We start from the raw sequence: 15,243 nt of genomic DNA on the forward strand, positions 1-15,243 counted from the left end.
GTAAACAAGCGGATAATTACATTAAAGGCAAATAAAATGGAATAATAACATTTCGACGGTAAGCGACAGTCGCGTCACTCATTCCAGCTGGATATGTGGCGCGTTACAATGACAATAAGAATAATAATAATTAAACTAAAACAACGACTTGCGAGTGACACAGAAATTAATGTAGTGATTGAACTCACCGAAAATCATGTTTTATTCATCAGAATCAGGGTTCCCTGGACCACATACACGATTTTCAATGTGCTGCCCTTTCTTGTGTACAACAAATTGCATCCGGTGTGCGACATGCTCTACAGCTGAGCGTAAGGGATCGGATTGGATGTTCATAACAGCCCATTTTATGTCCTCTTTCAAGACATTCAAGTTGGGAACGCCACCACCAACATACACAACGGATTTCAAATATCCCCACAGTCAAATGTCACATGGAGTGATGTCCGGGGATCGAGGCGACCACGCCGTCGGAAAGAACTGACTGATAACCCTCTCATTACTGAAATGCTGGCGTAAAAAGCGCTGTACTGAACGTTCAATCTGTGGCCATGCTCCATCTTGCATAAAAGTTACGGAGTCCAAACATTGTCTTTGCCGCAATGCAGGCATGAGAAACTTTTCCAGCATTCGTCAATAAATCTCTCCAGTAATGGAGCAGGTTACAAGGACCTGTAGGGGTAATACGCTCAAAAAAGTATGGTCCTATTATGAAATCGGCTGTGAAGCCACACCACACGGTTACTTTTGGAGAATGCAGTGGTACTTGCTGGATGGCTTGGGGATGTTCAGATGCCCAAATTCTGCAGTTGTGAGTGTTGACCGACCCATTCAGATAAAAATGAGCCTCATCGCCCCACAATATTTTCCAAGGCTAGTCATTGTCGACCTCCATTCGGGCAAGAAACGTTAGCGCGAAGATCATGCGCTTATCATAATCTGCGGTAGTTAGTGCTTTCCCACTACTGAACTTATACGAATAGAAGTGAAGCATTTTCCATAAGATTTTTCAGACTGTACCATAAGCCATATCAAGTTTCCGAGCTATGGCACGAGCGCTTGGACCACTATTGGTCCCTGTGTTGTCGAACACCGCAGTAGCAACATCTGTTACTGTCTCTTCTTGCACTACTTTCCATCCTCTGCCAAGTCTAACTCCAAGTGATCCAGTTTCTTCAAACTTCTTAATCATGGCTCTCAGGGCTACAGCTGACACAGGACCTGTACGCAGGTTATGAAGCCTTCGCAATCCCGAAGGACCGCTACGGCATTGCACTGTTTAAGGTAAAACCAACTTAACAAGTAAAGCAGGCTGAGGCAAGGTAGGACGCATATTGAGCACAATTCGTCAGTCATTCGAATAATTGCCTGAACGTTCCCAATCCCTTTTTAAGTGGAATTGGTGGCGATGCTCTCACGTACGCATAGTAAAATTTGCATAATCCTTTTTACCTGTGTTTACTGCAAATATTTGACTGCTTCCGGCTCCGCCAGAGCCAAAATTTCCCCTATCGGCGACATTTGGTACTAAATCTTTTTTTTTTCGCGGAATTCATCTCCCCATGCCTTCGAAAGTCTCAATATAAAATATGGTCTCATTCCGTGTATTAGTTTTAGCTACAGATACCTGCAAAGAGGGAAAGTTAATTTATGGAAGTTATCAAAGAAATTTCTGTTCTTTGAGAAGTCAACCGGTACGATTGCAAACACAGATTATAAAGACATTTCACCACCTCCACATTGGCAGACTGCCAAGACATGTAGAACAATTTCTCTAGCACTAGAACTTTGGACTATACAAGATTCCACATACTTGCAGCAAAGCTTCGGACAAACTGAAAGAAGTTTTGAGATCCTTAAAGACAAACACCGGGGTGACATAAAGTGTAAAGTGACCTCACTGCACACGTTTTCTCAGATCATAAAATGGACTAGCCCTCTTCCTCGATACTTGATCTCGGAAATAACATTTCAAGGGCATTTAAGGAACCATCGGAGGTGAAAAGATCGCATGGTGCCTTAAATAGAACCCAGAGCCTCATTTTTCATGACATTTAGAAGTTTCTTATACGCTCATGTAATCCAGTGGTTCTCAAACCTTTTGAAGTCGGGGCGCATTTAAAATCCTACAAATAATTGTAGGCGCACTATATACAAATTTCTGAAAAATATGTTATAATGATTAAGTGAAATATTACAGAAAAAAATAATGCGTTAAAAAAAATAAAATGAAACATACCTTAAGTTTATTCATTCTTGTGTTTATGAGAAACATGAGCCTGATGTGTCCTAGCGATTGCTTCAATGTTTGGGCATATATTTGAAAGGCAAACTCTCATTTCCTCGTCAATACATTGAAGAGTTCCTCTCTTTTTACACTTAATTGTGGCGAGGGTAGAAAATCCTAATTCACATAAATATGAAAACTGTAGTAAAATGTTCAAAGCTTTTTTAGATATTGACACATCTTTTAGAAATCCAAAAGGCTTCAAGAGACAATTCCTTATGTTTAATCATCAATCCACGATCAGTGGATATAGCTGCCAGTTCTTCTTCTTCTGTTAATGTTAAACCAAAATCACTTGAAGTTTCCATAAACGGGTTTCTAATCCAATCGTATTGTTCAGTGTTAAGTGATGGAAAATAAGAACTCAATTTTTCTTCTAAACATGCTAAATGTTCAACTATTATTGGAAGTGTTTCATTTATGCAAGTGTTACTTACCAATGGAAACATTTCCAAATTACCTTCAACAGCTTTTCTTTTCCAAATCTGTAGTTTTCTCTGAAACGCTTTCATTTTGTCAGTGGATGTGAGAATATTTTCTTCTTTCCCTTGCATGCTAGTATTCAAAATATTGAGCTGCTGAAATATATCGGCGAAATACTGTAACCTGGCAATCCAAAATTCGCACCGAAGGAGGTTACAAAAATGTAATAGTTTTATCTCTTCAAAAAACGCAAGAAGTTCTTGTCGTAGCTCGTGTACACGGGTAAGTACTTCCCCCCCTTGACAGCCACCTCACCTCAATGTGTAAAAGCAGCCGTCTGTGTTGTGAATCCATATCGATACAAAGCTTTTCGAATAAACGCGATTTGACAGGTCTTGTTTTAATAAAGTTTACCATCTGAACAACTTGATCTAAAACTTCTCTTAATTTTTCTCCCAATGTTTTTGCCATCAAGACCTCCCTATGAAGAAAGCAGTAAGTTACGATAACATTCTCATTTTGTTTTTTTACAAAAGATGTAAGGTCCTTAGCACAGCCTACCATGGAAGGGGGCTCCATCTGTACAAATGCCTACACACGACTTCCATCTTAACTGCCATTTATAAAGATAGCTATTCAAAATGTTAAAAACGTCCTCACCTTTTGTAGACACACTTAATTCTCTGCAAAAAAGAAACTGATTTACTATTTGATCTTCATTAATAAAACGGACGAATGCTAAGAGTTGCGCCTTGTTGGTAATGTCTGTTGACTCATCAACTTGCAATGCAAAATTTGAATACTGAAGTTTATTACTGCATACTTTTTTCTCGATATCAGAAGACATTTCTATAATACGCCTGTGAACTGTATCGTTGGACACAGGAATCTTGCTTATTTTCATTGCTGCTTCATTTCCTAGCATTGTCATGACCATTTTTTTGCATTCAGGCAAAATAAGTGACTCACCTAAAGTATGATCTTTCATATTTTTTGCTATCAGTTCTGAGACTTGATAAGAAGCGATTTGAGCTTTATCAGAAACAGTCATTATACTTTTAAAAGAATTTTACCGCTTTTGTTTGCTGTTCAGACAATCTCTTGAAAAATCTTACAGATTTATCTTGTGAATTAGAGTGAATAGTTTTAAAATGTTTACTCAATTTACTAGGAAGCAATGATTCATTTGCCATTTTACATCCACATACTAAACATAGCGGCAAAGGATGATCTTCACTTCCGGTCCAAGTGAAACCAAAGCTTAAATAACTTTTATTATATTTGCGAGAGGCCGCGATTTTGCTTTCTTACTTGCACTTCACTTTTGCTCACTTCCAGAATCTGATTATTCAATATCACGCTTCTTTTTGAGAAATCTATCCATTTTATTTGGGTGTATTTATCTGAAAATAAGTAATATGCACATAACATCCACTTCCAATACTTTTAAAATAAGTAATATGCACAACAAGAATAAACCATATTCTTGTTCTCTTTGCAAGAAAAACCGCTGTTAATTAACATAATAATGATGTGTTGACAAAAAGAGCGGTATATCCGCTCTTTTTGTCAACACATAATGAAAAGGTATAACAGACTAACTATATTTATTTTTATATCTGGACACATATTTCTCTGGAATACCACAGGGCGCACCCGGAAATCTTCTAGGACGCACCCTTTGAGAACACTGGTGTAACCTATCAGATCGCCATTATGCCAAAGACGTGTGACTATCTATAGTATTATTAATATTATGCCTTTCTAAACAACTGGTAGAAGAGTTCGGATTGTTTTTTATATGCTCTGGTATGTTCATCTGCCTGAAGAAACTGTCAGTAAACAGCGAAACATGTAGAACTTTATTATTATTATAAATCTACATGTATATCCAGAAAATATAGTTTTTGTCAGATATTGTCCAAGTAGTTTGGTTACAATTGGAGACAAAATGTTAGTAAGAAAGTACTAATAAAGTACTACAGATTCCTAATGGTTAGAAATTTGATGATATATGTGACTGATGACTGCGACACCAACTGGGGTAATCTCGGATGCTGAATCCTATCTGATGTTATTGTTTGAAACAAGGTAATTTTTGGGAGCAATTTTTCGGAGTTGCGTCGGTAAAAACTCCAGGTGTCCTGCTGGAAAATGTCTGCTTGTCTTCGTCGACGACTTTGTAACTCAGAAACAGCTTTTCTGGGATTTTTCTTAGAACAATATCGGGTTTATCATCTGTAAAGTGTGTGTGTGTGTGTGTGTGTGTGTGTGTGTGTGTGTGTGTGTGTGTGTGTGTGTGTGTGTGTGTGTGTGTGTGTGTGTGTGTGTGTGTGTGTGTGTGTGATTGGTCCTTAATATAATGATCACCTCATTAGATTACTTCACATTAATGTAATTTCATTGTGGTTTGGTTTTTATGTAAACAATTTAATAACATTTTATACAATGGAATTTCAGTTAATGTTATCACTGAATGTATTGCAGGAAGCTGACTTTAACATTAAGAATTTATTAATATTATTAGTTCTAAGAGTATATAAAGTATGCATTCAGAGAAAGAACAAATGTAAATGCTTCAAAAGTGCCTGCACTGATAGAAATGCGCTACTCCGGCTCACCGACCTCAGAATGATTAAGCAGGAGTCATTGGTTCGGCATCTCATTGTACGAAGACTTCATTAAAACGCAAATGCAAAGAGCACTCATTTGTGGAAATTCCGATGCAAAAATAAAAAAACAACAAACCCTGGATAAGGTTTTCACGAATATAAAATTTTCTTTAAAATAGAAACGATAAAGAAGACGAAAGAAACATTACACTCGAGACCAGGACTGTTCTTTGGGTATATACCGCCCCTAGACAAGAATTTCTTTCAGAGAGAGAGAGAGAGAGAGAGAGAGAAGTAGCAATTAATTCTTGAAGGTGGGAAATCGCTAGAAATAAATGGAATAACTTCAGAACTACTTAAAGTAGGTGGAGAACCTATTATGAAGGTGCTTATCAAAATTTGTAAAGAAGTGTAGAACAATGAATGGTGGACGTCTATTGTGATTCCTCTGCCTAGAAAAAGGGAACAGTACCAGATGAAAGAATCATAGAGCCATCAATCTAATTCGTCTCTCAAACAACTTTTTCCTTAAAATCTTATTTTCTAAGATTGAGAGAAAAATAGAAAGTATATTTTCAGAGCTCCAGGCAGGATTCCGTGAAAACAAGAGTAAAAAATATCATTTGTTTACAGTGCATCTCACTGGAGGAAAATATATTGAACATGATAAAATATTGTCATAATTTTATAGAAGACCTTCGACTCAATATGGCATGAGGCATTGTGGAGAATACTGAAACAGTATGGAATACGTAATAAAATAGTATGCTCAATTAAAAGTCTTTGCCGTTCCTCAAAAATGTCAATTGAAATCAATGACAACTATTGCAAGCCCTTTCCAATGGAAAAAGTTGTACGTCAAGGCTGCAATGCTTTCGCCAATGCTTTGAATAGAATCAGTAACCTTAGGTTTACCGATGACATTGTTTACCGATGACCTAATAGCAGAGAATGAACATCAGTTAAAGAATTAACAGACAGAATTTCCTAAACACTTAGCGATTAAAGATTAGCATTCACAAATCAATAACGATGTCTTTGGGCAAACAGCCAATGAAAATTTCAGTGAATGATAAAAAATTGAAAGAATTAGAATGATTCACTTACTTGGGAAGTGAACAACACAAAGATGGTTGGTCTAAACGTGGTTTTAAATGTGGCTCTTTAGATGTTAGAGCCACTTTGGAAAAACAACAAAAGACAGCCACCTACAAGACTCTATCTCATCGACAAACTTGTTAATTCTGTTGTTCTATACGGATGTGAGTTGGACTTCGCTAGAGAAAGATGAGAAATGTCTATTCGGTCCTCGAGATGAAGTGCTACAGAAAACTTCTGAAGTTACAACACACGTCATATTTAACACATGACGAGGTTAGAAGGAAAATTCACTCCACAACACAAGAAAATATCATCATGAGAGTACATCGAAAACAGCTTCGGTGGTGTAGCCATGTGGCTACGTCTGATAGTTTACCTAAAATAGCACTAAGCTTGAATTTTTGTAATGAACACCCATGAGACCTAGACATACTGGCCATTGAATTAGAAACAGTTATGGAGGCGTATGTAATGGTCACTTAGCAACATGGTATCACCTCGTGAAATGTGATATAATTGGGACTACGTCTACAACATACCAGTGTTCACCAGACAGTCCTTTAACTGGCTCATATTTGACGGAAGAGAACTTTGCTCCCGGATCTGTTTTTCTAACATGTCCCATACATTCTCAATGGGGTTCATATCCGGGCTTTGTGGTCGCCAGGAATGATAGTGGAAGGAGGTTAGGTTCAACACGGTTTTAATTAAATGTTTCTAACTTAATGGCTGATATATGTAGAATCACCTGAGGAGATAATATTAGTAAATGAACTAATTCTTCGTTCTCTAACTTGTTAAGGAGAAACCAGAACAAACACCTGGAGAGCGCATGTCAGTAAAGTTACTATTATACTGTTCCAACGGTCGACATACTCTATGGGTGAAGAAGAAGACAAACATTATATTGAAATTAAAAAAAAATCAGCTAACGCCTTTTTATTCCCGTATATATAGAGAGTAGACAAGGCCGTTTATAGCCCTATCTAACTTTTGGAGACTGAGTGGGCAGTTCAATCTCCACTGGTATGCAGTCAGAGATAACTGGCACAAGGCTATCACTAATTAAGCGGCATTCAGTGAAGAGTGACGGCTCAACAAGTGCCGCCATCTCGTGGTCTCTAACCCTAACACTCGTATTTAATGTCTGAAATAATGTGGGTTCTACGGTCGATTTTCTTGAGGACGAAAAATCCGTAAACTCAAGGTCTTGAGTTTACGGGTTTTTTCTCCCGGAAACTCGTTAGTTTCCGGAAAAAAAAAATCCGCTTCCCGTGCCAGAGATCGACTAACTCGGGAACCGGTCGAAAAAGAGGCTTAGAAAAATTTCCTCTAGTCGCCGACTACACTCGAAATCAAGTCTTCCTTCGTGCGGCCAAGCGCTGTGGTGTGCAAGCGCCACATCCACTAAGCTACACTTGTCGTCCTCTAAATTCCAGGAAATATGTAAGGGAAGAAAAAGTATTTTTATGGTTGAGATAACGTTCTGCTGCTTTTTGCCTCAAATTAAACTTGCCTCTCTTAGGCATTGCTTAATAGATTATAACGGTCCTGCTTGATACTCGAATAGCACAAATGTGTAAGGTTAGAAATGATGTTCAGCCTTTGACTAATTCAAATAGGACGGAAATAACTTTTTTTTTTTCTATCAAGTGCAGCTTCTAAAATATAAACGATTCAAATAAAATCGCTTAAATAATATAATTTATTTGTATTATGAAAAATAAATTATATTATTTAAGTCTATAGCACGATTCCTGCAACAGCCTTAGTGTAGAAGTAATCAGCAACATATGCTAGTTTAAGTATATCTGGAAGCAAAGAAATTTGGGTTAAGTTCTGCTATGTTATTATTATTATTTTTTTTCAGTTATCAATTCTATTATCAAGAGCTTGTGTAAATAATTCTGAAATTAACATGGGAAACTTAGCAAACCAAAGGCCTGTGTAGCTCAGTGGAAATGGCGCTTGCATCCTCTGTGTATGGTCGCTCAAAGTTTGACTTACGTTCAAGTCTAGTCGCCGACTGTAGGAACTTTTTCTAAGCCTTTCTTCGACCGGTTCCCGAGTTAGTCGATCTCTGGAAGGGAAAAACAGATTTTTCCTCGCAGAAACTTGGGTTTCTCGTCCCGTAAACTCAAGAAAATCGACAGTAGTACTCACATTATTTCAGACAGTGACATATCTTGTTAGGATAAGGTACCAAGAGATGGCAGCACTTGTTTGTTAGCCTCGTCATCAGTGGCTGCTATAATTAGTGATAGACATGGGCCAGCTATCTCTGATTGGCTACTGGTGGGATTGAACTGCCCACTCAGTCTCCAAAAGCTAGATAGGGTATAAAGGCCTCGCCTACTTTCTATGAGGGAATAAAAGCGTTAGCTGATTTATTTATTTTTATATAACTTAGCAAACCTCATTCGTCATGTTTCTATATGCAAAACGAGAATTGTTACTCTCGCTGTATTGGTTATCATTGGTACTCGCATTCCTCCTGTGGTATAAAACTAAACAAAAATGTGAAGAAGCGCTTTAAGGTTTTATATTCCCTTTCCCGCCTTGCTGTCTCCTCTTCCATAAAAAAATCCATTAGCATAATAACACATAACACTTCTGTACTTCCGAATTCTTTCTTTGAACACTGTTCCAATTGAGGGTTCTTTTTTCTCTCATCTGATTTCTCCACGACCTTTCTTTTGGTCTCTTTTTTTTCATTTCGTACATTTCATTTCACTTCAAATTTCATTTCGTCCATTCTTCTTGTTGGTAATATTTTCTAAATTCATTCTCATTAGATGTCCAAACCACTTCAAGCAAGAGTTGACAAACATTTCTTTAACATTTTCTAGTTCCAAACTATTCCTACTGCTCACATTTCTTATTCTATCTTCTCTCTCTCTCTCTCTGCCAACTTTGCTCTCAAAACTTACAATTTGCCCTTCCCACCTTGCTATCTCCTTTTACTGGTCTTCATTTATGACTTATAAATCCGTAAGTGAGAAAATCCTGAGAAAAAAATCCCATTAGCATAATAACACATAACACTTCTGTCCTCCCGAATTCTTTCTTCGTGAGCGCTGTTCTTTAATTTAGGTGTTTTGTTAGTCTCCATATCTCTACTGCATAAAACAAAAAGTATCTTTCATTAACCAAAAGCTTGCTTTGGGACTTTGCTGTCTCAAAGTACACTACTCAGACTGTTAAAAAAAAAAAAAAAAATTGGCTCATGAAATCCTCCTCATTATCAACTGATCTAAATTCATCACTAGAAAGTATACTTCTCACATGATCAAAATTAAAGTATTCCTTTTGAGGCTTTGTGTAACGCCATCCAGTGGTCCAAATGCTGAGAAATGTTTCAGGAATGTATTGTTCGTAATCACAATACATTCCTGAAATTCCTGAAGCGATATCTGAGAAAATAATTTTTCTCAGATATCGCTTCCGAATGTATCATGCGGAAGCGATATCTGAGAAAAGAAGTAGTTTCAAAATTCACCATTTGGGACGTTGTAAAGACCAAATGCATGAAGTTTGCATATCGTGCACCTCAGCAGGTTCCAGGAGTGTTTAAAAAAAACGGACACTGGATTTTTCTCTTCATTCTGGATGTTAATACCGTTCACAGTGATGGCACTTACCTTGTCACACCGTACTTTGCTCTTGAAACTGTACTACCTAAACTGAACTGTACTGAACTACCTCAACTGAACTAAAACTGTACTACCCACCTGAACATTTGTTCAGGCAATGTCGGCGAGGTCCACACCCTCCACGTGCTCTGCGACGAATGATTGGTCGTTTTGAAGAAACAGGATCTTTGGATGTTAGACTCTGCAGAGGTCGCGAACCAGTCAGTTCACAAGTGAATGAAGGTCCTACTGCTGTTGTGAAGCAGGCCACGAACAACAGCGTTGGTTCCTGCAGTGCTGTATCAAGACACATGGATGTGCCTTATACAGCTATTTTTAAACTTCTATGGAAGATTCTGCATTTCTACCGATTCAAGATAACTTTGACACAGGAGCTGTGTCCTCAGGACTTTGAAAGTCGACTGACATTCCTTGCTTGAGTGGAGTTGGACGCTGAGTGGATGTGGATGATTTTGTGGGGAGATGAGGCTTAGATCACTTTCACCTGAACGGAACTGTGAACTCACAATTGCCAGGTATGAGCTACACAAAACAGCATGCAATCCAACAAATTCCTTTGCTTTCGCACAAAGTTACTGTTTGGTGATGGTTTACAGTTTCGTTTATCATTGGACAATTCTTCTTTGAAGATATCCGCTAGTCGGATCCTGTGACCTGCTCAGTTACGGCCGAGAGGTATCGCGATATCATAGACGATTTTTGTTGTGTCACAGCTACAACAGCAGCGTCTATGCATGGATTCAGTCATTTTCATGAAGAATAGGTTAGCGCACACATCCGTCGATCCTTACAGGAGGCTCTTCGAGAACATTTCACGGAAGTCAGAGTGATCAGCTGTGTGATTTCCCACTGCAGGCCACCTCGTTCATTTGAATCTGATCCCCTGTGACTTCTGGTTCTGGGGATTTACCAAAGACAAGGTTTATGGGGATCATCCTAAAGACTTGCCAGCACTGAAAGACAGTGTGTGTCTAACATGAGTTCCTACCAGCTGTGTTCTGCCATAGGAATAGGAAATTATTCTTTTTACGAATATACCCTAATCTAAACAGCAGTTTGAATTTCTGGAGGCGCCTTACAACAAAACTTATAGTTTCAGAAACGAATTTAGGTTTTTAGAAATGGGAACAAAATCCTAGCTTTATACTCTGAAACAAAAAATGAGTTTTGTTATGTCCTGACGTACATGATTTTTTTTTAAAGAAATGAAAGAAGTTCATAAATCAATCAACTAAACGCCTTTTATTCCCTAATAGGGAGTAGGCGAGGCCTTTATACCCTATCTAGCTTTTGGAGACTGAGTGGGCAGTTCAATCTCCACTGGTAGCCAATCAGAGAGAGCTGGCCCATGTCTATCACTAATTATAGCAGCCACCGATGAAGAGTGCTGCCATCTCTTGGTACCTAACCCTAACAAGATATGTCACTGTCTGAAATAATGTGAGTACTACGGTCGATTTTCTTGAGTTTATGGGACGAAAAACTCGAGTTTTCGGGAGGAAAAACCCGCTTGCCTGTGCGAGAGATCGACTAATTTGGGAACCGGTCGAAGATAAACTTAGTAAAACTTCCTCCAGTCAGCGACTAGACTAGAACCTAGGCCTAACTTCAAGCAGCCAAGTGCAGAGGATGCAAGAGCCACTTCCACTGAGCTACAAGTTCATAAGTTGAAAGACTGTGGATGTTTGTTAACTCTTTCAAAATAAGCTTTTAAAAACACTTCGGTGGCATGATTGTAATGCGAAGGGCACATTAAATAGAAAAGATTATTTTGAAAATACGTCCAAGTTGATGACAATTGCAAAGGTTACCATTCGAATATTTGTGGCGATTTAAAAGAATCTACTTCATTGCTGAATGTGCAAGGAGGGTTAAAAAAACTGTGCTTCATTGTGCTTATCTCTCTCTCTCTCTCTCTCTCTCTCTCTCTCACACACACACACACACACACACACAGAGAGAGAGAGAGTTAGTGCATAAACTCCTGATATTAAACTGAGTCTTGAGATAAGCTTGGTTAAGCATTAGACAAAAAACGGACCAATACAGAAATTACAAAAATATTAAAACATGAGTAGAATGAATAAATTACAAATGAGGGAATGGGATTGTTAGGATCAGATTCCCGATTTAAGATAAATGGATAAATCACAGGAATACAATAAGGATCTGTATGTAAGTTTTGTAGGTCTAGAAAAGTCACACAAGTGCCAAGAGAAAAGCTGTTCAAAACGCCAGTTATATGGTGTAAATATAACATCGCATCTGACAATAGTCAGTGTTTGACAGGAAGATAGTTATACTTATAATGAGGTGTAAGACAAGGATGTGCGCTATTTCCATTCTTATTCATCGAAGTGGGTCACATTATGAAGGAATTTATCATGTAGTACTATCGTTAGTACTTTTACATCCCTTGAAGGCAAGTATCATGAAGTTGATGATGATTAAAAGACGAAGAGTTCGAAAAGAGTCCAAAATAGAACCATTGATCTTGAATGATAAAATGGAGGTGTATTGTGATAATAATACGTTAGTTGTCTTCAAATAATGGGCTCCGCAAAGTGCAGCAATAACGAATAACACTTTTTATCTTTTTCTATATTTCACGCCAAAATTAATGCAAGTCGTGGAGTTTTCAGCTGTTTTGTAGGCTCAGACATTTTAAATGTGACATAATAAATGCGTTTCCAAGTCGTCTGAGCGCTAGCAAGCTTTAACACACTGCGTTTTTGTTATGCTGTTATGTTGCATTCCTTGACCCCGTTCACATTATGCCTGCATTTATTAACAAACTACAACTTTGAGAGTAGGAGTACTGAAGAACAAGTAAGTAACAATAACGAAAAAAAAAAAATCTTTTGGTAGTGAAATCTTTTGGGAACATCAAAAAACATTGAATTTATTAAATTGATTGTTATGTAAATAATAATAATTTGTTGATTAGTGTTATTTGTTAACGTGGTCGTAACTGATGAATCGGGCTGTGTCATAAATTGCATATAATTTTTTGCAAGATTAGGAAAGTAATCGCAGTTTTTGACTGCAGCTGTTTATTCTGCATTGAATTCTTTACAATAATGGTAGATTTGATTCTTTCTGTAAGCAATCAGTAAGTGCACGCGCTCTCTTCATCTGTAAGTTGTTTGAGGATGAAAAGTAATCAATCCCATCCATCCATCTCTTTCAGGTTGTTCAAGAGTACGAGCGAGCTGTTATTTTCCGCCTTGGCCGCCTGTTACGAGGTGGAGCAAAAGGACCTGGTAAGTGTGACGTAGGCAACGACTGTTTGTTCTAAAAATAGCAACCATGGAATGACGATCGTTGTGTGTGTGTGTGTTCATGTGCGTGCTCGCACGCTGATTAGAAGGTTCTCCGCGAAAGGACTGTAACAACTTCAAGGCACGTGTAGGGTGAATCGTTGTTTACTGCAAGATTATGTGGCTGTCTTAGAGTCTCTTACTAAATGAATCCAATAGATAAATCAGTTTCAACGGATTCGGTAAGATTTGCTAATAATAATAATAATTAAAAAAAAAATGATTTGTCACAATTTAGATGAATCATTTGGTAGAGACTGATGACAGGTGTTGAATTCTGCAATGAAGAAAAGCGTGTGTGTCTACGGATTACGATATTTGAATCTGAAATCTGTACACATACACAATACGATGGTACTGCCTACTATAATACACACTGTGTTCAAATAATAAAAATAACGTATTTTCAGCATTCATTTATGTTATAGAATAAATATCATAAGAGCAAGTGAAGTTAAAGGTTCTCCCAATCAAACCTTAGTTCTACCTGCCCATAGTGTAGCCTGCTTTTACAAACAGAGATGTGACAACTGATTCCCAGTGGAATAACAAAGCAAATGATGAATATGTGCTTGGTCTGAGAAATACAAACGGCTTTCTTGTCATCAGACTTGCTTTGATATGGCTGGTAATGAACTCAGAGGACTCAAGTATTTCTCATACAAGTAGAAATCAGATGTGAATAATTGGAAATAAACTGGATCTACACTGGATATGATAAAAAGTAGGAAAACATACAACCAGAACATCAGCAGTCTTAACATGGCATCTTAGAGGAGCAGTAAAGAAAAATGGCGACCGGAGAAAATACTAAAGCAGTAATATAGCTATAATAAAAAATACAAACAAACGTAATTTAAAACAAACGAACAACAACAAAAAACAATGACAACTAAGGGTTATATTCAAATATATAGGAGTCTGAAGTGTTGGGATTAGGGCTATGAGATGGTGGCAGTTGCTTGCTATACTCTTCCCTCCATATATACCTATTAATACTCTTAGCCATCACAGATGCCTAAGATTGGACTTTATCTGTTTGCTGGTCTTTCCAAAGTTAGGGCTAAATGGGCTTACGTGCTCCTTTTGGGAATAAAAGGAATTAGTGGATTTATTAATTTAAAATAAATCTGAAAGTGCAAAAGCATGCATTATACTGACATCTGAAGATTTGCAAAATAAAATAACTGCCATAAATATAAATATTTTAACAAAAAATAGTTGAAACAACATTAAAAATACAATGATGAAACACAACAATATTCAGTGTTTCTTTGTTCCAAAAGAAAACAAACAAGAAGAATCTGAGAATTGTATAGTAAGCTTGAGCAATTAATTTAGAATGCAAATAAAATTTACTGCATACTTATATTAGGTAATCTTTCTTTCCACCATTGCACTTTAAACAATATTGCAAACACTGACCTTTTCTGAATTTCTGAAAATATTCTCTATTCCATTGTCACATGTTTTACTTTCTACACACACACAACTGGAATTCACTCTGTTTCAAAACATTTCCGACATATTCACTCATCAGTCTTGCTTTCCTTCCACAAATATTCCATATTTTGTATTAAAATACATATTGTCAGTATGTTGGCACTGCACAGTAGTACAATGGTTGCCAAGCTATGTTTGTTGGCAGAGTCGAATATGTGAGATTTTTCAGCATTAATGAAATATTGAACACTAGTACAATGGTTGCCAAAATAGTTGGCTACAAAAAAAGAAAAAAAAAGTTGGTTCGGCTTTTTTTTTTTTTTTCTGTTAAAATATTTTAACAACACAATGTTCTAAACAACACAATCTGTCGCACTGTCAAAAACGAAAGCAAGAACGAAATA

The 15,243-nt window shown here is 37.4% G+C and overlaps 1 protein-coding gene across 5 annotated transcripts in view; it reads left to right on the top strand.

Moving 5' to 3' along the window:
- Window positions 1-15,243, top strand: part of LOC150098311 (stomatin-2-like) — a 255,342-nt gene that overhangs the window by 148,548 nt on the left and 91,551 nt on the right. For all 5 annotated transcript variants that reach the window (XM_090405441.1, XM_090405443.1, XM_090405440.1 and 2 more), the window contains one exon: window positions 13,267-13,339. In XM_090405441.1, the coding sequence (XP_090261567.1) occupies window positions 13,267-13,339 (73 nt within the window). The remainder of the gene's footprint in view (window positions 1-13,266; window positions 13,340-15,243) is intronic.

Source organism: Typopeltis vanoorti, chromosome 15 (genome assembly GCF_054136105.1).
Source record: "Typopeltis vanoorti isolate ZY-2024b chromosome 15, IOZ_Tvanoo_1.0, whole genome shotgun sequence".
Taxonomy (NCBI): Eukaryota; Metazoa; Arthropoda; class Arachnida; order Uropygi; family Thelyphonidae; genus Typopeltis; species Typopeltis vanoorti.